Source organism: Eubalaena glacialis, chromosome 18 (genome assembly GCF_028564815.1).
Source record: "Eubalaena glacialis isolate mEubGla1 chromosome 18, mEubGla1.1.hap2.+ XY, whole genome shotgun sequence".
Lineage (NCBI taxonomy): Eukaryota > Metazoa > Chordata > Mammalia > Artiodactyla > Balaenidae > Eubalaena > Eubalaena glacialis.
In genome coordinates this window covers 3,685,353-3,706,379 of record NC_083733.1, presented here as the reverse complement: position 1 = coordinate 3,706,379, position 21,027 = coordinate 3,685,353, and the positions used below count along the sequence as shown (strand labels likewise).

The 21,027-nt window shown below is 56.7% G+C and overlaps 1 protein-coding gene across 6 annotated transcripts in view; it reads left to right on the top strand.

The window, feature by feature from the left end:
• The window catches only part of GSE1 (Gse1 coiled-coil protein), a 422,772-nt gene that overhangs the window by 302,654 nt on the left and 99,091 nt on the right, over window positions 1-21,027 (top strand). The window contains exon 1 of one of the 6 annotated variants that reach the window (XM_061174315.1): window positions 8,990-9,033. The exons of 4 other annotated variants lie outside the window; for them this stretch is intronic. Coding sequence is in view for 1 of the 2 variants with exons in the window: in XM_061174310.1 (XP_061030293.1) it covers window positions 9,847-9,883 (37 nt within the window). In the remaining variant the exon portion in view is untranslated. Of the gene's footprint in view, window positions 1-8,989; window positions 9,034-9,781; window positions 9,884-21,027 lie in introns of those variants that run through there. One more of the 6 variants, XM_061174310.1, reaches the window with a different exon arrangement.

The following is a 21,027-nucleotide window of genomic DNA, read 5'->3' as shown; positions in this document are numbered from 1 at the left end:
GGTCACTCAGCGCCCTGGCTGGATCCTTTTTGGCTGCACCAAGTGGCTTGCCTTGGGATCTCGGGGCATCTTAGTTCCCTGACCAGAGATCGAACCCAGGCCCTTGGCAGTGAAATCACGGAATCCTAACCACTGGACCTCCAGGGAATTCCCCTGGCTGGATCCTTTATGAAACATCAATGGCTCTCAACCAGGGCAATTTTCATACCCCTGCGGGGGGTGGAATTTGGCCATGTCTGGGGACATTTTCATTGTCATAGCTGGGGTGTGCCCCTGGCATCCCATGGGTGGAGGCCAGGGGTGCTGCTAAACAGCCTGCAATGCACAGGGCAGCCCCCACAAGAAAGAATTATCTGGCCCCAAATGTCAGTTGTGCCACATCCATGCTTTGAAAACGACCGAAAGCAGAGCCGTTCTCCGGGGAGAATATCTCTTGTTGGGGATGTGGCCGGAGTCTCATCAGTTCAGGCATGACCCATCGGAGGATAAAGAATGGGCAGCTCAGGGCTTGGGGGACGGCAGAGAGATGGTGGGCAAGGGAGGTGCAGGGGGAAAAGAAGTGGGAGGGCCCACCGGGATTTCTTTGCAAGGTGCAGGTAGAGAAGAATAAAAGGGGGGCCAGGGCTCCCCACTCCAACTCTGTCCTACTGAAAGCTGTGCCCAGCGTGAAGAGAAGCAGGCACAAAGCCACGTCTTAAGAACCGCATCGTGTTGGCCAGAGGGCTACACAGACCTGAAGCAGTCAGGCCCAGGGGTAGACAGGCAGATCTGTGTGTCATCCACCAACGGGTAATTACGTCCCGGCAGTGACTCCTTGCCCGGCAGACGCCAGCAGCAGGCAGTGGGGAGAGTTGTTCACAAATGCCTTTTTCCCTCGAACAGGCTTTCGCTTGGTCCCTGGGTCCCTGGTGGGCAGGCACCGGTGGGGAGAAGAAAGCCTTGTCAGCCTGCCTCCAGGCAGCTGAGCAGGACGGCGGCTGGAGTAGGATCTGAGCGGGCAGGCCACACACGGGCTGTCGCCGTGTCCACAGAAGGTGCCGCCGCGCCTGACCCCCGCGTTTTCCCTCCCCACCCCCGGAGACCTTCCTCCGTGCTTTTCGACAGACGCTTGCCAGCTCTGTGCTTGCTGGCGCTGCACGAAGCAGGACGTTGACAACCAGAGCTGTCTGAGATTATGAATAGACTGAGGCCTGCCAGCATCCCGGGGTGGTGGCGCGGGGGCGAGGACAGGCGGGGGGTCCCCCTGCAGGGAGGAGCTATGTGGCCCGGCAGTCCCAGACGCAGCCTCTGTCTGATTTCTCTGGCATCCGTGCAGCCCACGGGGAGGCAGCACTTTGGCGACATCACGGCGTATGTCTTGTAAAACCATTATTGTAAAGGGTTCCCAAATCCTGAGCTTGCCCGGCATCCGGCTCCAGCGGCAGCCCCAACCTGGAGGTCAGGTACGCGGTTCTGTGTGTAGGCAGCGACGTGCGGTGTTCTCGTTTTTGTTTGCTTGCTTGGCTTTTCATTAAAAAGGGGTTTTAAGCCCCTTTGCCAGCTCCTGCTGAAGAGAGTTGAGGGGGACACCAGAGAGAGCAGTTTAAAATGCAGGGTCTGGATTGCAATCGGATTTTCCTCTCACTGGCTGTATGACCTTGGGCAAGTCACTTGACTTCTCTGGACCTCAGTTTGCCCATCTGAAAAATGAGGGTAATGAAAGATTTATTTTTATTGTGAGGATGATATAAGATAATGTATTTAAAGCATCCAGTGCAATGCTGGTCATTAAGTAAATATCCATAAAGGAGATCTCTTGGTATGTATATGAAACTAACATTAGCTGCTGTAACAAAGAGCCCCGGATAGCTCAGTGGCTCATCACACTAGAAGTTGCCTTCTATACACACTCCCCAGTAGAAATATATTTCTTAATCGTGTGCCAATGTAATATATAATTGGTGGGGGCCCATGCAGGGGCCTCTGCTCTCAACAACATTTGGGGGCGTGATGGAGGTGCTGTGTCTTCTGTACATGGGTTCAAGGTCATCCTGGGAGCTGACATCTGGTGGGCAGACCCGGAAGGGGAACGTGGAGCCGGCGAGTTATTACTTCCACTGCGTTCTCTTGGCCAGAATGTGGTCATCTGGCCCCACACATCTGCATGGGAGGCTGAGAAATGTAGTCTGGGTATGAGCTGAAGAGAGAAGGGAAACAGGTTTGGTGAAAAGCCGGCCACCAGGCTTCTTGTTGTTTGTTTTTGTTACCCTGGGCCTCATGGGGCTGGCTGGGATGCTCAAGGCCAGCGGAGCCCTCAGTTTATAGGTTGATTGGGCAAGGCTGTCTGGCTGGATGTTCCCCAGGCAAATTGCCATACTCGATGATCTCCTGTAGCCCAGGCCGCTGCCCAAACCCCAGCCAACAAATGTGTGTCACCGGCGGGGGAGACAAGAGGGCAGGCAGGTCATCGGAAAGCCCTCTAGCCAAGGAGAGTTGACTTCAGCTTCACGGAGTGCAGGTGGCCTGAGTGCACACCTGCCCGTGGGCCCGGCACACTTCATCTTCCTCCCAGCCCTTGCTACAGGCCTGAAGGAGAGATTGACCCAGCTGGCCCAAGGCCCATAGCATCCTGCCTTGGACAAGGCCCAGGGCCTCCCTGGGTTGGCAGGACAGAGGGCCTTCCATTTTCACAGAAGTGACAGGATGTATGAGTTTCCTGTGGCTGCTGTAACAAAGTACCCCAAACTGGGTGGCTTGAAACATCAGAAATTTATTCTCTCCCAGTTCTGGAGGCCAGAAATCTGAAATCAAGGTGTCAGCAGGGCCACCGTCCTCCCTATAGCGGCTGTAGAGGAGGGTCCTTCCCGTCTCTTCCAGCTCCTGGGGGCTCCAGGTGTCCTTGGCTTATGGCTGCTTCCCTCCAACCTCTGCCTCTGTCTTCACACGGCGTTTTCCCTTGTGTCTTCTCTTCTGTCTGTCTGCTTCTCTTTTTACAAGGATACTTGCCACTGGATTTTAGGGCCCACCCCGATGATTCAGGATGATCTCAACTCGAGATCCTAACTTAATTACACCTGCACAGACTCCTTTTCTTTCTTTCTTTTTTTAAAAAATATTTATTTATTTATTTGGTTGCACCGGGTCCTAGTTGCAGCTCACGAGCTCCTGAGTTGTGGCACGTGGGCTCCTTAGTTGTGGCATGCAAACTCTTAGTTGCGGCATGCACGTGGGATCTAGTTCCCTGACCAGGGATTGAACGCGGGCCCCCTGCATTGGGAGTGCAGAGTCTTAACCACTGCGCCACCAGGGAAGTCCCTAGACTCCTTTCCCAGTTAAGGTCCAATTCATGGTTCCAGGTGGACATATATTTTGGCGGGCCACCATTAGCCCATCATACCAGGACAGGTGGACAAGGCCGTGGGAGGCCTGGGAGCACTCCCTGGGTGGGGAGCCTGGAGCCACTGGTAGAGGAAAGCAAAAGTAAACACACCAGGCCAAGATGGAAACAGAACCCGGGTTTGCAGACATCACCTTGACGGGGCAGAAGTTCTCCCTTTCTCTTTCAAGCTCAGACTTGCTTATCTTGAGACAGAACTTTCACTCATGTCCAGTCACCTAAGGGCCAGAGCTGGACGGAGGGAGAAAGCGGGTGTGTCTACTCCCTGGGTGCCCTTGGGTGAGTGGCTTCACCTCTTGGGGCCTCCGCGTCCTCGTGTACAGATCCGGGTGATGGTCATTGTAGGTCTGCCCCGTGGGGTGGCGGCAGGTTCCAGATAAGATAAAGCCCTTAGCAAAGCAAGTAGCATGGCTGTACTGAGGCCCTGCCCGTGGTAACTGCTATTATTGCTATTATCACTATTATCCCAAACACAGTAATTTACAGCTCTATTTATGGAGTCCTTATTCTGTGCCAGGCACCAGAGTGGTTACACACCTGCGTCTTCCTGGAATGCAGGGCTGATTTCATCCCATTTTCCAGGTGAGGCAACTGAGGCTCAAATGGTGACGTCACTGCCTGGGGGCACACGGTGGGTGGGGGCCCAGCCAGAATTTGAACTCTGGTATGTCGGACTCCAAGCTGATGGTTATGAACATGGACTCTGGAACCAGCTCAGCTTCAAATCCCGGCTCTGCCCCTTCCTGGCTGTGTGTCCTTGGGCAAGATGCTTGGCCTCTCTGGGCCTCATCTAGAAAATGGAACTCCTAAGGGTGACCTTGAACACAGTTGTCATGAGGATCTAATGAGTTCTCCGTGAATAGTGCTCAGAACAGCAGCTGGCACTGACTGAGTGCTCAGGAAACAGCTGGCATGATTATCCCAGAGAGGAAAATGGAGGGGGCAGACCTAAAGGGGCATTTCAGCTTAGCCACGTGGCCTCCCAGCCTCCCCTCGCCTTCTTTCCCTGGAATCCTTGGGGAGCAGTGCCCCCTCCAGAAGGTGAGGTCGCAGCCTGGCCTGGGCAGCCACCAGAGTGCCAGTGGGCACACAGAGGCACTGAGCTCTCCCGCTCGGAGCCGGACGCTACACCACTGCGCATCCAGACCCTGTCTGCGGCCTCAGTGTTTGCAGCGCGTGCTGGGAGGCTATTTTTACTGCATTCAGCTGACGCTCTTGGCCGGCTAGGCTGTCTCTGTGCTGTGGCAACGGCAGGCCCGCTAGAGGGAGTCTGGGGCCCCTCCATTTTGAAGGTGCAGCTGGGGAGAGGGGGAAGGAGGGCCTCCCCCCCCCGCATCTTGGAGGGGGGGTGTGCGTCTGGTGGGCTCCACGCCGCTTCCAGGAAGCAGCCAGCCCCCAGCTTGTTTCCCCGTTGAGAGATGCAGCGCTTTTCTTTTCTTTTCTTTCCACTGGGCCCAGGACATGCCCAGAGCTTCCCTCTCACCCTGGGTTGGCTGGCAGCGTGGGCAGGGGTCTCTCAGGGAGGTGGGGATGAGTTTGCCCTTCAGTGGCCCCAACTGTAAAAAGGGACCCTGGAGGCTCAGCCTGTACTGATTGCTGCCTTTTCGCTGTAAATGCCCGACTCCTCCCCAGAGGTGAGCTGGGAGAGCAGGAGGAGAGGGTATTGCTGTGACCAGGCTCTGAGAGAGAAAAGGGGATGGAGAGAGGTAACCCATCCTTGTAGATAATCCCACTGAACTGAAATCCCCAGAAGAGTGCTGTCCTTCTCACCTGGGCACCTGGCAGCTGGTCCACGTGTGGCCCAGACTGGCTGCCCCTGCCGCCCCTAGCCAGGCCATAGGCACCGTCCGAGGAGGGGTGAGTCCCCTGGAAATGAATGGCCTTAGTGATGGGTTCCAAAAATGACAGCCAAGCCACAAGGGCCGGTGGGAAAGGAAAAATCCTTCCAACTCCCCGTTCAGCCACATTATGGCAAACAACCGAGCCATTCAGTGGAGAGGCAGCCCGTTAAGCAGGCTGCTTGGCGTGGCGGGGGTGCTTTATACTTTTCAGCTGTTTTGGCATCAGGTCGGGAGCTGTGGTGCAGCCACCCTCCCATGGTAGATTTCATATTTTCCTCTGTTATAAATGTCCCTGTCACCAGGAAATGTCAATAACCTACTCTGAGCCACCCAGACCCAGGGCCAAAGGAGACTTGGGGTATCGCTAGAATCTCACAGCTCACCTCCTGCCCCAGGGCGTGGCTAAAAGCAATTAGGGCTTGGCCTGAGCATTTTCAGATAATTTGATGCAGGCATTCAACTACTTATTGGGGGGGAGATGTTTGCCTTTTGACCGGGAAGCAAAGATAAGCGGGTGCTGGTCTGCCAGTGTGGGGTCTCCTATTCCCTCTCTCCCTTTTAAAAAAAAATTAATTTATTTATTTTATCTTTTTATTTTTGGCTGCGTTGGGTCTTCGTTGTTGCGCGTAGGCTCTCTCTAGTTGCGGTGAGCGCAGGGCTTCTCATCGCGGTGGCTCCTCTTGTTGTGGCACACGGGCTCTAGGCGTGCGGGCTTCAGTAGTTGTGGCTCGCAGGCTTAGTTGCTTCGTGGCATGTGGGGATCTTCCCGAACCAGAGCTCGAACCTGTGTCCCCTGCACTGGCAGGCGGATTCTTAGCCACTGCGCCACCAGGGAAGTCCTGTTCTCTCTGCCTCCTACTCCTTTTCTGCTCACCCACCACCAGCCAGCCAGGCCCGGGAGCTCTCCAAGGCTTCACCGTGCCTCTCCTCCCACAGTTTCAGTCTCCCCTGGAGTGGCTGTCTCCAGGGGGCCTTGCATAGAAGCCAAGCCATTAGAACTCAAGGCTAAAGACCCCCTCTGCCATCCCCAGTCTGGGAGCATTCTCCACAGGTGGCTCCCAGCAGGCAAGCTTCTTTCTGGCACCATCTTCTCCACTTTAGCAGGGGAAGGGGGGCACCCAGCAGATTGGGGGAGCATCCCTCCCTCTGTACCCTGCCTGTGATTGGCCCATAATTACAGGTTTATTGCCTGTACAGCTATTGTGTAATGACATGTTTGCAAATTAATTTTTATGGCTTCTGCCATTAGCATATACGGTAGAGGAAGGTTTAGTATTAATTACTACTGTTGTTCGTGTAATCCCGGAGAATTAAAAACCAATAAAAGAATGACAACAGAAACTGATAGTTTAGGATCTTTGAAAAATAGTTCTCTTTTCCCCCAAGTAGAATCAGAGATTTTCCGAGCTTATGGGGAGTCAGGGGGGTGGGCAGCAGCTCGCCTGGGCTGTCCGTTGTGCGCCTTGGTGACCCCCCCCCCCACTCCCAGAAGGGCGCAGATGATCAAATATGTGGGTGGGAGGCGAAGGCGGGTTGGGAAACGGACGCCGGTCCGGGGTCGGGCGGGCAGGTGCTGGACCCCGACCCCGCCGTGTCAGGCCGTTGTCTCCCTCGCAGGGCCGCAGGCGGCGGCGGGCGCAGGAGGAGGCGCGGGGAGTGCTGAGCGCGCCGCCACGCAGCCCCGGAAACAAAGGGCCGCCGCCGCCGAGGGCCGGGCGTGACCTCCGGGGTCAGCGCGGGGCGGAGCGGCCAGATGCTGGCGGCGGGCGCCGGCGGCCCCGAGCGGCCCGTTTCCTCCGGGTCGGCAGCCCCAGCGCCCTCCCGGGTGCCCGCGCGCGCTCGGCCGCCCGCGGGGAGGGGGCGCCGGGCGGGGCGCCGCGGGGGCTGGGGGATTCAAAGATGCTCCTCGCACCCACGGCGGCCCAGCGGGCGAAGAAGGCAGCCGCCTGCGCGCTGCACCCACCCAGACGTTGGTGGCGGCGGGGAGGAGCGCCACCCCTCCCTTGGCTCCGAGCGCTCCGCCCAGCCCATTTAAGATATTCTTGCAGGGTGGGCGTGGGGGGGTGGGTGAGTGGCAGGGAGGGGTCAGAAGGCACGCGGAGTCCGCCCACCTCCTCCAGTTTGCCCTCGGGAGTTGTCCTTTAGAGTATCATATTCCAGGAGTCCAATTGTCACCCGAAGCCGCCGCGTTTAGCAGGGACCCCCGGGGCTGCCGCTGGGGACCCCTGATTTACGCAGCGGCTGGAAAGCGTTGGCAGGAACCCAAGCCTGTCGTGGTCGCGGTGACCTGCCGTGCGTACCTGCAGGCTCAGGTCTGTTCCACAAACCAAGGTGATTGTATCTGGGTTCAAAAGGTGACCCCTTAGTGTTACCAAGTCGCGATTCCGGTTGGTTGTGCCACTGAGGGACCGGCCCTTCATAAGGTAAAAGGGCTTGAAAATAAATTGTCGCATCAAGAGGCAGCTTTGCAGCGTGCGTTTAAGTGTGTGTGCGGGCGTGGGTAAATGGATCCTGTCTCTTTAAAATCGCTGGGCTGGACAATGAGCGCACAGGATGTGGTTTGGCGGCAGGGTTTTTCCCCCTTCGATTTGGGGAATTATCACATGGGGCCTTCGTGAGCTGGTGTGAAAGAGAGGCGGGTGGGGAGGAGCGATACAGGCTCCACACTCACTCACACATACTCTGTGCAGTTGGTCGTTTTCTTAAACCAAATTAGCCAGGGCTCTCGTTACTATGGTGCAGCCGGGGCTTGCAGAATCCCAGTAATAGCATTTATTAGGTCTATTTGCCTGGAAGCATGCCTTCCCGGATCTGATAATGCACCAGTGCAGGGAGAGTGTGGGAGATGGTATCAAGCATTTGATTACACTTGCAACAGGGATTTTTGAGGGGTGGGGGGTGAGAGGAAAAGGAGAGAAGGAAGCCGCTGGCCTTAGGAGCTCACCCTGGGTCGGGCCGGTGTGTTTCTGCAGCCCCGTGTGGGTTTCACAAAAGGCGGGCCAGAGCTCCCGGAGCACGACTTGGGGACCCTTCTCCCAGTCCCCGGCGGCGGGTGAACTCCCGGCTCCCGCAGCTGTCAGACGTGGGTGGGGAGGGAGGGAGGAGGGGCGGGCGGGCGGGCGGGCGGCCAGAGCGCGGAGTTGGGCAGCCGGAGGGGGGACCGGCGGCGCCCGCAGCCGCCCACAGTTTGCAAACGGCCCCCGCTTTGGGGCAGAGGGGAGCACCCCGCCGCCAGCAGCATCACTCTCCCCGCGTTTGCAGAGGGGAGCCCAGCTCTCTGCACCCCGATCCCGGTCCGCATGGATCTGCTGCCCGGCGCGGCAGCCGCGCGGGGGGAAGCTCGCAAGTGAAACTATTATTATCGCCCTGCGAAGCATGGAGCTCTTGGAAGATGCCGCGTAGAGACGGAAGGAGCCGCCGCCGCCTGCAGCCGCCAGCCGCTGCGCCCCTACCCTCTCGCTTTCATTAGGGGAGACAAATCTGCTGTCAGGCAGCCAGCTTTCCAATTTACCGATAATGATTCTTGCATGAAAATTGATCGAGGGGCTCTCCACCGCCGTGCGCTGTCGCCTGCCCGCTCTCCTCCTGCTTCTGCCCGGGCGCCCGAGCCCCCGCGAGTTCTTTCTCCTCCTTCCCCCACCCCTGCTCTCTGAGTCAGTGGTGGGACGCCGGGCCAGGGAGATAACCAAAAAAAAAAAAAGGGGGGGGTGTTGGTGGCGAGAGGGGGAGGGGAGCCGGCTCCTCGGCCTGCTTTCTCGTGCCCGGGACTTGTTTGCAATCGCTGCCTCTTATTTACGAGAAGAAATCTCCCCCTCGGTACTTCTTGGCTGTTTGGGTATTAATTTTCTCCTCTCTCCTCCTCGCTCGCCCCCTCCTCTTCTCCCCCCCCCCCACGCCCCTCCTCACCCAGTAGCTAAGGGGAAACGAAAACAAAGCCGATTTCTCCTTGGCAACAAGAGATACCCCCTCCCGCCGCCCCCCCCCTTCCTTCTTCCTTCTGGTTCTGAACGTGAAACCCTGTTGGAAACAGGTCTCTTGACCCTCGCCCTTGACATTCAAATGGCTGAATGGAGGAGAGATTGCTACTCGCACGTCTTGGGGGCTGCTTTTTTCTCTATCTTTTTTTCTTTCATATGAGTAATCCCTGAAGATCTTAACCCCCCAATTTCCTCACCCTCACCTCCCCCCTTTATTTTTCTCGCGCTCCTCTCCGCTCTCCCGCCTGCTTCCCTCCGCCGTGCGTCCCCCTCCTTTTTTTATTTGCATCTCAAGTCCAAAAGGCAGAAAATACACACGCGGCGAAGACACCGGGCAGCCGTGGAGGCTCCGGCCCGTCCTTGGTCGTCAATTACCTCATTGTGGATCTGCCAGGGCCAAGGTGGCCGAAACTGCCCGGGCGCTGGCCGGAGAGAGAGCCTTTTGATCATTTTAGGGAGGGAAAAAAAAAAAAAGACTTTTTTTTTTTTTTTTTTCCGTCGCTGTCCGGATCGCTCTTCTGCCTTTATTTTATTGTTTTGGACATTTTTGAGCGCCGTGACTCGGACGGCGCTTTTTGTCTCCTCGCTGGGTTTTAATATTTTTTTTCCTTCTTCATCCCTCTCTGGCCACTATGGAATTCTAATCTGAATCATGTTTGGATTGAAGCCGCCTCTGTATTACTTACCAGGTAAGCGAGCTCTGTGCGCCTCCCCGGGTCCCGCGCGGCGCCGGCGCGCCCCGGACCCCCAACCTAACTTACCCCTCCAGACCCCTCCCCCCATCCCGGCCTGGGTCGGGGCGGTGGGTCCGCCGAGCCCCCGGCAGACCGGCGGGCGCGCGCGGCCCCGGCCGCTCCCGCTGCGGTCCAGCGGGCGGTGTGTGCGCTACGTGCGGCGGGGAGCGCCCACCCGGCCCGCCGCCCCCGCTGCGCCGACGCCGGGGGTTGCGCGTCTCGCTCCTTTTGTCTGCCTGCCCGGAGCCGGCTCCGGGGCGGCGGCGCAGCGAGCGGCCGGGGCACTCGAGCCTTCCAAGGTGAATTAAGCACCGGGTGTGAAGTTACTTTCCCGCAGGCCGCCCTGATCGGGTAGCATGCGCCCCCCCGCCCCCAGTCCCCGGGCTTCTTTTCCTCTCCTTCCAGCCAGCCCCTTGCGCGGTCTCCGCGCGAGCGTGGCGCGCACGCCCCCCGCCCCCCTTCCTGCCTGGGATTCCCTGGAAGGTTTTGTGCCTGCGGAGGTCGGAGGAGGGGGCCGGGGGAAGCTCTGGAGGGTGGTTGGCGTGGCTTCCTGTTTCCCTAACCTTCCTGCGTGCTGACAGCAGCCTGCCCTGTAACTTTCTGTTTCGGGGCAAGTCGCGCTTGCAGCCCAAAGGGGAGGGGGTGACAGCGGGAGGTTTGGGGAGCCCCTCTTGTGTTGACCTTATTTGCACTTTGAAACCTTAAAAATAATTACATGTAGGCTAAAGGGAAGCAGGCGAGCCAGGGTTCCTGGTGAGGGAGGTGGGAGCCTTGGTGATCCCTGGGGCCCTCCTGGCTGGCGCGCTGTCACCCCCTTCCAGAGCCCCCTCGGGTCAGGAGTAACTCACCAGGCCTAACCCCCGGTGGGCCACGTGACCCGCAGGTCAGGAAGGCTGGTGTGACCGCTTGATCTAGGAATAAGCTGTTTTTATTTCCCTTTCCTTCCTTTCAGAGTTTTATCTTCCCTGGGCGTTGACACACAGTTCCTATGGAAGTTGGGGCGTCCATGGATTGGGGGGTTTGGGGGGACGTTGGGGCGCAGTAGGGAGGAGAGGGGAAGTTTCTGGGCTTCTTATGTTGGGGCTTTTAAAATTCTGCATAGGAGGCCGCCAGAGGAGGTTTACTGTTTTGCTGGCAAAAGGTGCACGTGGCCGGGTGTTGGGTTTTGAGTTTTTCGCTCTGTGTTCAGAAGCCCCTGTCATTTTGTCTGAGGCTCCCACAGCTGTCCTGGATCCCCTGGGAGGAGCATGAGGGGGAGGGAATGGGCCCGGGGAGGACCCAGCTCTGCTAGATGTGGCCCTCGCTGACCCTGAAACCAGGGCAAACGATTTCACCAAGTTGATAGCATAGAGGGAGGCTAGAAGGGGGGAAGAGTGGAAAGGACTTCTCCATTCTGTGGGAAATCTGTCCATTTACTCTTGTTGAGTTTCTTTGTGGCTGTTTTGGGTCCCCAGCCCTTCCCAGGAACTGACAAGTTCTATGTCTCTTGCTTGGTGTCTCCACCACTTTTACAGGAAGAATATTTCTCAGAGTCTGCACCTGATCTCTTTATCTTGTATCTCTGTATTCTTGATCTCTTTTTCCTTCACTACCCGAAATGCAAAGCTGGCGCTTCTCTTCCCTCTGCACTGCATACACTGGGCAGGTCCGTTCCACATTAAAGCCGGAATCCCCAGTTGACAAAAGGGTGCGGGGCCCAGTGCTCAGGATCAGAGCCGGCTCCCCCAGGCTCCCCCATAGGTAGACCCCGGGTGGCTGAGAGCTGGTGCCAGGGCCCTTTAAACCCAAGCTCTGGCCCAGCGTTCCTGCTCTGGCTGGCAGCTCCTGGTGGCCTCTCCACCCCCCTTTGTACCTGCAGCGCCATCCCCAGAGCTGCACCTTGTCTTAATAGACACTCACTACATGATTGTGGCAAGAATGGATCTTCTTAAGTACGGCGCTCTTAAAAGCACAGGTGTTTGTAATCTACACCCCACTTTACCTGCCATTGGGTGACTGCTGGTGCACATTTATTCATCAGGTAACCGATTGTCTTTTTACACTGGGAGCCTCGGAGAGAAAAGGAGGAAGTGTCAGGCTAGGAAATGCAGAGCAGTTAAGGAAAATCAGTCCTGGCTGATGTGAAGCCCTGAGTGGCAGAGGTGAGGGCTGCTGGTCGGGACCCTGGGGAGGTCAGTGCACACGTCCTCTGGGTCTGTGGAGGCAGATTTGTCCTCCACTAGAGTTTTCTTTCTTTCAATTGCCCAACTAGGGTTTGCATTTTATAATTTTGCTGTAATAGCGTAGAAAGAAGAGCCATGGTCAAGTGGCTTTGTTTCCCTGGGCTTCAGTCAACTCATGTTAGAGTAGTAGATGGAATTGTAAAAGGAATGACCTGGTTCTTGTGATCACCCTCAGGCTCCCTTGCAAGTGCTTTCTGGGAATCGGTCCTGTAAATCTCATTCCCACCCCTGAGCTAAGTGCTGGTGTCTGCCCATTTCACGGATGAGGAAAGTGAGGCTCAGGGGAGCTAGCAGTTTGCCCAGCTGGGAAGTGGTAGAGCTGGGACGTGAAGCTGACCGCTGCCCACCACACTGGCCCAGGACGGAGGGGCCTGGATGCGGCCAGCCTGGCATGCTGTGACTCTGTGGCCTTAGAGGCCTGACACCTAGGTGCTCTTGAGCTTCTGGGACCCCATTGTGTCCCCACAGCCGGATCCTGTCACAGTGTCTGTAACTGCAGAGAGCCAGGGCCCAGAACCTGCCCGTCCAGCCGTTCCCGGGGGGCAGTTCATTCACAGTCAGGCTGGCATCAGGCACCACTCCTCCTGTGCGACAGGACTGAGGCCAGGCAGTGGAGGTTTGAAGTCCTGCTCTGCCTCTCCCGAGCCGTGACCTGGGGCAGGTGGCTTGAGCTCTCTGGGCCTCAGTTTTCCCATTTGTGAAATGGGATCCATAATAGGGTCTACCTCAGCATCAGCGTAAGGCAGGTGTTGGCCCTCTGCGGCCCACTGCTTGACTAGGTGAATAAAGTTTTCTTGGCATGTGGCCACGCCCATTCCTTGATGTGTTATCTGTGGCAGCTTTCGAGCTACAACAGCGAAGTGGAGTCGGTGTGACAAGGACGGCCAAGCCTAAGACTCATTATCTGGCCCATTACAGGGGAGGTGTGCTGACATCTGGTGTAAGGGATTAAAGGAGTGAATCCTTGCAGGGTACTGAGGACAGTGCCTGGGATGACGTTAACACTTAGCAAGTGACAGCTCTAGTAATCGTAATAATTATTACTAAGGTGGAATTATTTGCAGAAAATCACAGGGCTTCTTAGCAGTTGAGCTGGACTTGAACTCAGGTCTTTGGACCAGGCCCCTCGCGCCCCATGACGCAGTGTCCGGCCTCTGGTGCTCTTTCACTGGTGGGGATGCTTTCTGTGCCAGGAGAAGGCGGCACAGAGAGCTGGGGACTGGTGGGTAGCGGTCGGGGGGTCTCTAATGCCTCTTCTCAAGACTCCCTTCTGTGCTCACGCGTGCCCAGCTACTCCCTTTCCTGAATTCCACCAGACCGCGAGCCCCGCGCAGGTGGGGACTGTGTGTTTCTTTCCTGCCTGACTCAGCGCCAGACCAGTAATAAAAATAATAATAAAAATAATAAGGAGGAGGAGGTGGCAACAGCCAGTCCTTCTATGGTGCCCATTCCGTACCAGACATGGTGTTAATGTAATCCCATTTGCCACCTAAAGAAACCGAGGCACAGAGAGGTTGAGGCCGCACAGGCGGTAAATGGTGCAGCCGGGCTTTGACCCCGGGCAGTCTGGCTCCAGAGTCCCTGCTTAATAAATATTTGTTGAACGAGTGAGGGAGGGAATTGGCCGTTGGTGTTGGCGGTGGCGCCCTGCTGGCCCCCTTATCTTGTTCCTGGAGTTCGCGGAGGGAGGACTCCTCAGCTGTCAGCTGACCCCACCCCGGCCCCATGCTGAACTCTGGGTGACCCTGGCTTCCCCTGGGGATTTACTGTCCACTGCTGGGAAGGACACTCCAGATTCTCCAGTGAGGAAACTGAGGCCCAGAGAGGGCTGGGGCTTGGCCCAAAGCCACATAGCCTGCTGGTGGCTGCTCTCAGAGAATCCAGGTCTCCCCAGAACATTTTCTCTTCCCCCAGCTGCCTCTCTCCGCCGAGGGTCAGCTGGCCTGGGCCCCTCTCTACGCATCCTTTGACAGGCTTGCAAGAGATGGGCTTCCCCTACCGGGAGCTGGTGTTGCCCGGGAGAAGTAAACCTAGGCCCAAATGGCCGGTGGGGAGCTGCCTAGATTTTCTTTCTTACCCCCTAGACTGCTTCCAGAAAGCCCCAGGGTGTGGCCGTGTGTGGATCTGTGCTCAGGCCCACCTGGTTTGGGGGAGGCAGCTGGAGGTGAGGGCAGGCCAGAGCCGTGGACCTCCAGCTGCCAGCTGCCAGATCCCGGGGTGCCCCCTCAGGAGCTGAAGCTGGGAGGGGGGTGGGTTGTCTGCAGTTGCCAGCTGTGACCGAGCTCATGCCCAGCTCTGGTTCATTGTGGGAAGCTGCTGGGTCATGAGCAAACCCATGGCTTTGGGGCGGCTCTGGAACCACCCAAAGCCTGTTCTGGGGGCAGGTTGGGCCTAATGGGATCTGACTCAGATAAAAGGACAGCACTGCTATTTCAGTTGTGATTGAGAAAGCTGCTTATTTACAGCTCAGAAACTCAGCAGGGACGAGCATTTCGGCTCCCATCTTGCACTTTCCAGGCAATCACTAATTAATCTTCCGATACCCCTGAGAAAGGGGGAGGGGCCGCCACATTTCCATCTGTCAGGCTGGGAAAGCCAGGGGCCCTTTTATCCCAGCTGCGGCCCAGCCCTTCACCAAGGGGCCTGGTCTGGTTCCCACCCCCCTGCTCAATTTGGTTCTCATTAAGATTTTTTTCTTGCCTTAAATGTGTTGTTTTTACTCCATGGGTGGGAATCTGATATGGCCCCATTGGAAACTCTCCTGCTTCTTCTTGACTCTTGGAGTCAGGAGAAGTTTATTTTATGCTCTTGGAGCACTCATTACGATACCTGGATTCCTGCCCTAGAATGGGGCAGGGGCAGGGATGATTCGCTTCCTTCTGTGCGGGAGGAAGTGGAGGGTTGGAGGGCAGCTGGCCAGGGCCACCCAGCTCCCAGGGACAGAGCCAGCAGTGGGATGAAGTGTCTGGACCTGGGCTTCTGTTCCAAGTCCAGGGCTCCATATCACTTGGACATGGACATGTGTGAATGGAGCAGCCCCACTGTGCTTCCTTCTCTCCAAGGTCAAGTACAGATGGGCCCCTCTGGTCATCTGGTCTACCCCACGCTTTGCAGCTAAGAACACGGACATCGGAAGACCTTGAGTGACCAGTTGATTTCTTTTTTATTTACTTATTTATTTATATCCATTTATTTATCTTTGGCTGCGTTGGGTCTTTGTTGCTGCGCGCGGGCTTCCTCTAGTTGTGGCGAGCTGGGGCTGCTCTTCGTTGCGGTGCACAGGCTTCTCACTGCGGTGGCTTCTCTTGTTGCGGAGCACGGCCTCTAGGCGTGCGGGCTTCAGTAGTTGTAGCACGTGGGCTCAGTAGTTGCAGCTCGCAGGCTCTAGGGCGCAGGCTCAGTAGTGGTGCACGGGCTTAGTTGCCCCGTGGCATGTGGGATCTTCCCGGACCAGGGCTGGAACCCGTGTCCCCTACATTGGCAGGCGGATTCTTAACCACTGCACCACCAGGGAAGGCCCGGACCTGTTGATTTCTAATTCTTAGATTTTTGGTGAGATTGGGTTGGTAGATGTGGCCTCTTCATCTACTAGGGAATGTCCTATCATACTGTATTTTGCAGGGAAAAAAAAAATCAGGCTTTAATAACCCCTAAAGTAACCCTTTCCCAAAGGACAGCGGCCTCACCTCTTACAGGGTCCCTCAACAAAGCAGTTCTACATTCATATCTGGAATTGTCTCTCCTTGATGGTCTAGCTACACAATCAGAAATTTTGAAGCCACTCGGGCAGGTGGGGGACAGTGTATTAGAAAGGAGGAGGGAATTTGGGGGTGAGGGAATAAAAGTAGATGCAGTGCATTTTTTTTTTTAAGAGCTCCATATAGATTTAAAGTCCTTTTGTTAATTTAGGAACATAAAACCGTATGATGTATAGCTTAGTTTGCTCGTAAAATTACTAAGTGTGGCATATTTAGAGCTGTAAAAGCTTGGGGTAAAAGGGAAAAAAATCAGTGAGAATTTTTTTTACAAGTCTTTAGGGGAAAACGCATTTTTCCGGCTTGTTCCCACCGATGCCAGGCCTTCCACAGCTTAGGGTTGATGGTTGCCCTCAGCCTGGATTAGAGCTGAGGGCAGTGCTTGTTGAGGGTTGGCCGAATCTGAGTTAATCTGGGCCCAGGTCTCGCCCCCCAGAGCCCGAGCCCACCCAGTGGAAGCCCACAGCCTTGAAGGATCAGGGCCTTCTTTCTCCCTCTCCCCCTGCAGAGAGACAGGAAGCGCCCTCTGACCAGGCCTGGACTGCCGCCCAGTGGGCATTTGGCCACTTGCTTAATGGCCTGTGGGGTTGGGAAGTCATGGAACATTGGGCTTGGAAGGGACCTCAGAGGTCAGATGGCCCAGCCCCTCCCTCCTCTCGATTTGGTGGTCTCTGAGGGTCACACCTGCCATGCCACCGTGGGTTGTTAGAAGGTTGCTTTTTACAGGGAACACACACGTGCATTTCACCTAGTTCTGTGCTCCTGGGACACAAAACCAGTCTGTCCCCTCCTAAATATCACCGTTTGAGCTGGGCAAGTGCTGGGCCCTGTGTTGACCCAGAAGGAGCAGCGAAGGAGGTCTGTGTCTCATCCTCAAGTTGCTTCAGGAATGAATAGGGAGCGAGATGAGTGAGGACGGAGTGCTCTGGATCTCCCAGGATCAGTCACCCTGGTGGAGGAAATCCAGGAAGCCTCCGTGGAGGAGGTAGCATTGGAGGCAGGCCTTGGAAGTGAGGTGTGCAGAGGCGGGGTGAGGCTGGGTGAAAGGAGGCTAGTACAGTGAGGAGGGATGAACAAGAATAGGGAAGCCACTCTTAAGACATTCAGCATGTTAAGTTCATGCCAGGTGTGCTGAGAACTGGGTGCTGGGCCGTCCCTGCCCTGGTGGAAGTGGGGGATGTGGATTGAGTAATTCAGGGTAAAAAATGCTGGTGCCAGGGGCGTGTGTAGAAATTTCTGGGAGTGCTGAGGAAGCACCGCTTGGTTTTGAAGTAGGGGTGGAGTCAGCATCTGAGAGGCCACAGAGAGGAGGTGAAGTTTGAGCTGGCCTTTCTAGTCTGCGCACTTGAAAGGAAAGGCCACCAGTCCTGCCCTGATTCTTAGAGGTGCCCGCTGGTGGCAGGGCTCTGAAGCCTGCACATCCTTTAAAGAGGGTGTCTGGACAGCGGGACCCCTTCTAGACTCTGAGGGCCCTGGACCTGAAGCATGGGAAGGAGAAAGTGAGTGGGCAGGATGGAGCCTCACTCAGAAGGGGCCTCCCTGGCTGCCCAGTGGACCCTTGGGCCTCTCTCCCCACTCTGGAGACCAGGCAGCGGCACTAGGACCAGCCCTTGCCCTCAGAGAGTGGGGGCAGGGCAGGCAGGGCCCAGCTGGTGGGAGGGCTGGGCCAGGCCCCTGGAAGATGGTGGCCTTCGCACTGAGCCTCCCAGGAAAGGGCAGAAAGGAGAGTATTAGGGGGAGAGGAGAGCTTGGCGAGGAGGGATGAAGCAGCGTGGTGGGAAATGAAGCCACTGGGTGGGTCGGAACCACATTTGGAGCGTCTTGAATGTCATAAGGCCAGTGACACGTGACCCTGATTCCGCTGTAAGTGGGTGGGAACCCAGGGCTTTAAAGTAGCCAAGTTCATCTGTTTATTCCACATGTGTTTACAACATGCCAGGCACTGGCCCAGGCATGCGGAAATACGGCCGAGAAGCTCCCAGGAGCCGTGCCCTCCTAGAGCACCCGTTCCAGCAACGAGCACATGGCACTGTGCCCCCCAGTGCAGGCTCTGGAGAAGGGAATGGGGTAGCCAGAGTGTGGGCGGGGGTGGCCAGAGACCCGAAGAAACAGAGGGGTTAGCCCTGGAGAGGGCTGAGGGGAAAGTCCCAGGCAGAGGGTCAAACACGTGCAAAGGTTCTGAGGCCTCCAGGGTAATCCGTGTGGCCGCAGGGGCAGGAGCCGTGGGGAGAGGGGTGGGGGATGAGCTGGCAGCAGAGGAGGGGGCAGTGTGACTTCAGCAGCTCCTTCTGGCTGCTGGGCTGAGATAGATTCCGGGCGGTTGAGGGGCAGGAGGGAGACCAGCATGGAGGTGACCACCAAGGCCCAGGCCGGACCAGGCAGGGAGAGGTGGGTGATCTGGAGGTACAGGAAGGTCAGGTGGTGGCGTGCCTCGTCCCATCTGTTTTAGGAAGGCAGCTCGGACAGCCTCCATCTTGGAGGCAAACTATCAGCAGAGGCTCCCCTCAGAGCCATGGGGTCCTGCAGGAAGAGGGCAGGGCAGGGGGCTCTGAGTGTGGGCCAACACCCCGGTGGTTCTCAAAGTGGGGTTCCTGGGCCAGCAGCATTGGCACCAGCTGGAGCTGATAAGATGCAGATTCTCGGGAACCCCCACCCCCGCACCAAGACCTACTGAGGCAGGAAGTCTGTGGTGGGGTCCGGCAATCTGTGTGTTCTCAGCCCTCCAGAGGATTCTCATGCTTGCTCAGGGGTGAGGACTGGTCTAACACTTTGGCTTGACTGCGGAAACTAAGCTGGCGGTAACTGGTCCCCAGGAAGTTTGAGAATGGGGTTTTAATTTCCATAGGAGTCCTTGGCAAGTGAAAGAGCAAGGGATTAGAGTAATCAGGAAGGGCCTCCTAGGAAGAAAGTGGTGCGTGGGGTTTCAGGGCCTGCCCTCAGGTGGGTAACAGCAAGAAGCTGAGGTTCCAGGGGTGCTCCTGTGTGGGTCTGCCTGGTGGGCTTCAAGGTCAGCGAACTTTTCTGATGCTACAGTGCTGGTTGGAACAAAGACTGTGGGGTGAGAGCACTGGGGTTGATCCTGTCTCAGCTCCTGACAGGCTGTGTGACTCTGAGCAGGTTACTTACCTTCTCTGGGCCTCAGTTTCCCCATCTGTTAAATGGGGCCAATGGTAGGGCCTGCCTCCTCGGGTTGTTGTGAGCATTCGGTGAGTTAATCTGTGGAAACACGGACCAGGCACCGTGGAACCGTTAGTTGCGCTTACATTTGGACTTCGCTCTGCCTGTGTCTTGGATTCTGGACCGATGTCAGGAAGGAGGCGCTTCCCGAGAGACCTGGATGAGTCATGCTTGATGGGGGGCAGTGGCCGGGGCAAGGAGCACATTGCCCGTGGCCCCTGGGGCTGGGCAGGCCCCTTTGCTCAGACTCGAAATGGCTGTCAGCCAGCTGGGGCCATGCACGACGCTCTGGTCACAAGATGGTAAGTTCTAAATAAGTAAAGAAGGAAGAAATGGAATCGCCTTGATTAGATCGTCCTGGCCCCTTTCCCACTGCCCCCCATGTCAGAAAAGGAAAATGGGGTGAGCCCGGGACCCTGGGTCTTCCTGGGTGGTGGGTGGCGTTGCCAGACCATCTCCAGTGGAGAATTTCATTTTAATGAATTCCTTCTCCAACCGCTCCACCCCCAGAGGACTCCAGTGTCACCCTCAAGCCAGCGACAGAGCCCACGCCAGAGGCAGACGGCACCTCTTCTCGTACACTGGGGCCTTCTTTGAAGCTGCCCGACACTGGTCTCCACCCCCTTGTCACTCTTGTCCTATAATTCATTTAGGGTTAGCTTTCAGAGCTCCTCCAGTCCTAACTTCTGTCGTCTTGGTAACTGTGTCAACCGTTTGCTGGTTTCCCGTGATTATCTGACAAGAGAAAAGGGGGGCTGGCAGGGAGCATAAAGGAAGGGGAGGAGGAGATAGTGCCTGGGTCTTAATTGAACTCCCTGGAGGGGCCTGGCGGGGTGGGGCTGCCTGCCGGAGAGCAGTCGAAGAAAGGATGGGGTGAGGTGAGGCAGGGCCGGCAGCTGCGTGCAGAGGGGGGTGGCACACGGGCTTCTCACCCCCTCTGGGAATGAGTGGCACAAGTATCCTCAGCCTTTATCTTAGATCTTAAGGGCCCAGGGACAAAGATGTCACTCTCTCTCCCCACCGCTGCTCTTTTGAGAAGTTTCCCACCCAGGCAGTCTTCACCCCATCTCTACTTCAGCACTCACCGTGACAGCATGCCGGCCCGTGGTTGGGTGGGCCACGTCAACAGCTCCCTGGACTCCCTGGGATGGAGGAGGCCTTCATAAGCACATGTGTGGTTATAACACGATGTCGTTTATTATGCTCACGTGTGCGGTGGGTCAGGCATTCAGAAAGGGCACGATGGGGTGCAGGTGGTCTCTGCTTCATGAGGCCTGGGGCCTCAGCTAGGAAGACTGGGAGGCTGGAGGCCATTTGGTGGCCAGACTCGGGAATCATCTGAGGGCTTGTTCCACTCTCTTGTCTGGCAGGTGATGCTGGCTGCTGACCAGGACCTCAGCTGGGGTTCTCAGTCCCAGCACCTCTGTGTGGCCCCCGCATGTGGCTTGGGCTTCCTCACATCATGGTGGCCTCGGGGAAGCTGTGCTTCCTACGTGGGGACTCAGGGCTCCAAAGGCAGGGGTCCCGGCTCACAAGGGACAAAGGCTGCATGGCCTTTTAGGACCCAGCCTCAGAAGTCACACAGTTTCACTTATGCCACATTCTATTCCTTACAAGTGAGGGATGAGCCTGCCCGGGGTCAACTGGAGGGGAGTTAAGCCCCACTTGGCGATGTGGGCATAGCAAGGTGCTAGCAGAGCATGGGGGTGGGAGGTGTTGGAGCCTCTTTGGAACACATACTCCATTCACCTGCCGGCTCTGTGTCCAGGTAGGTGGTGGCCTTGTCTTTTCCAGGGACAACTTCCTAAGTGTCCTGAATTGTACGTGGTGGGGCTTCATGCAGAGGCCTTGGTGTTCTGGCGGGGCAGCCGGGAGGTTCATGCCTAGGTGGTCTCCCACGGCAGCGGGATCCTCCAGTTTCAGGTTCACTATCCCTGTACAAATA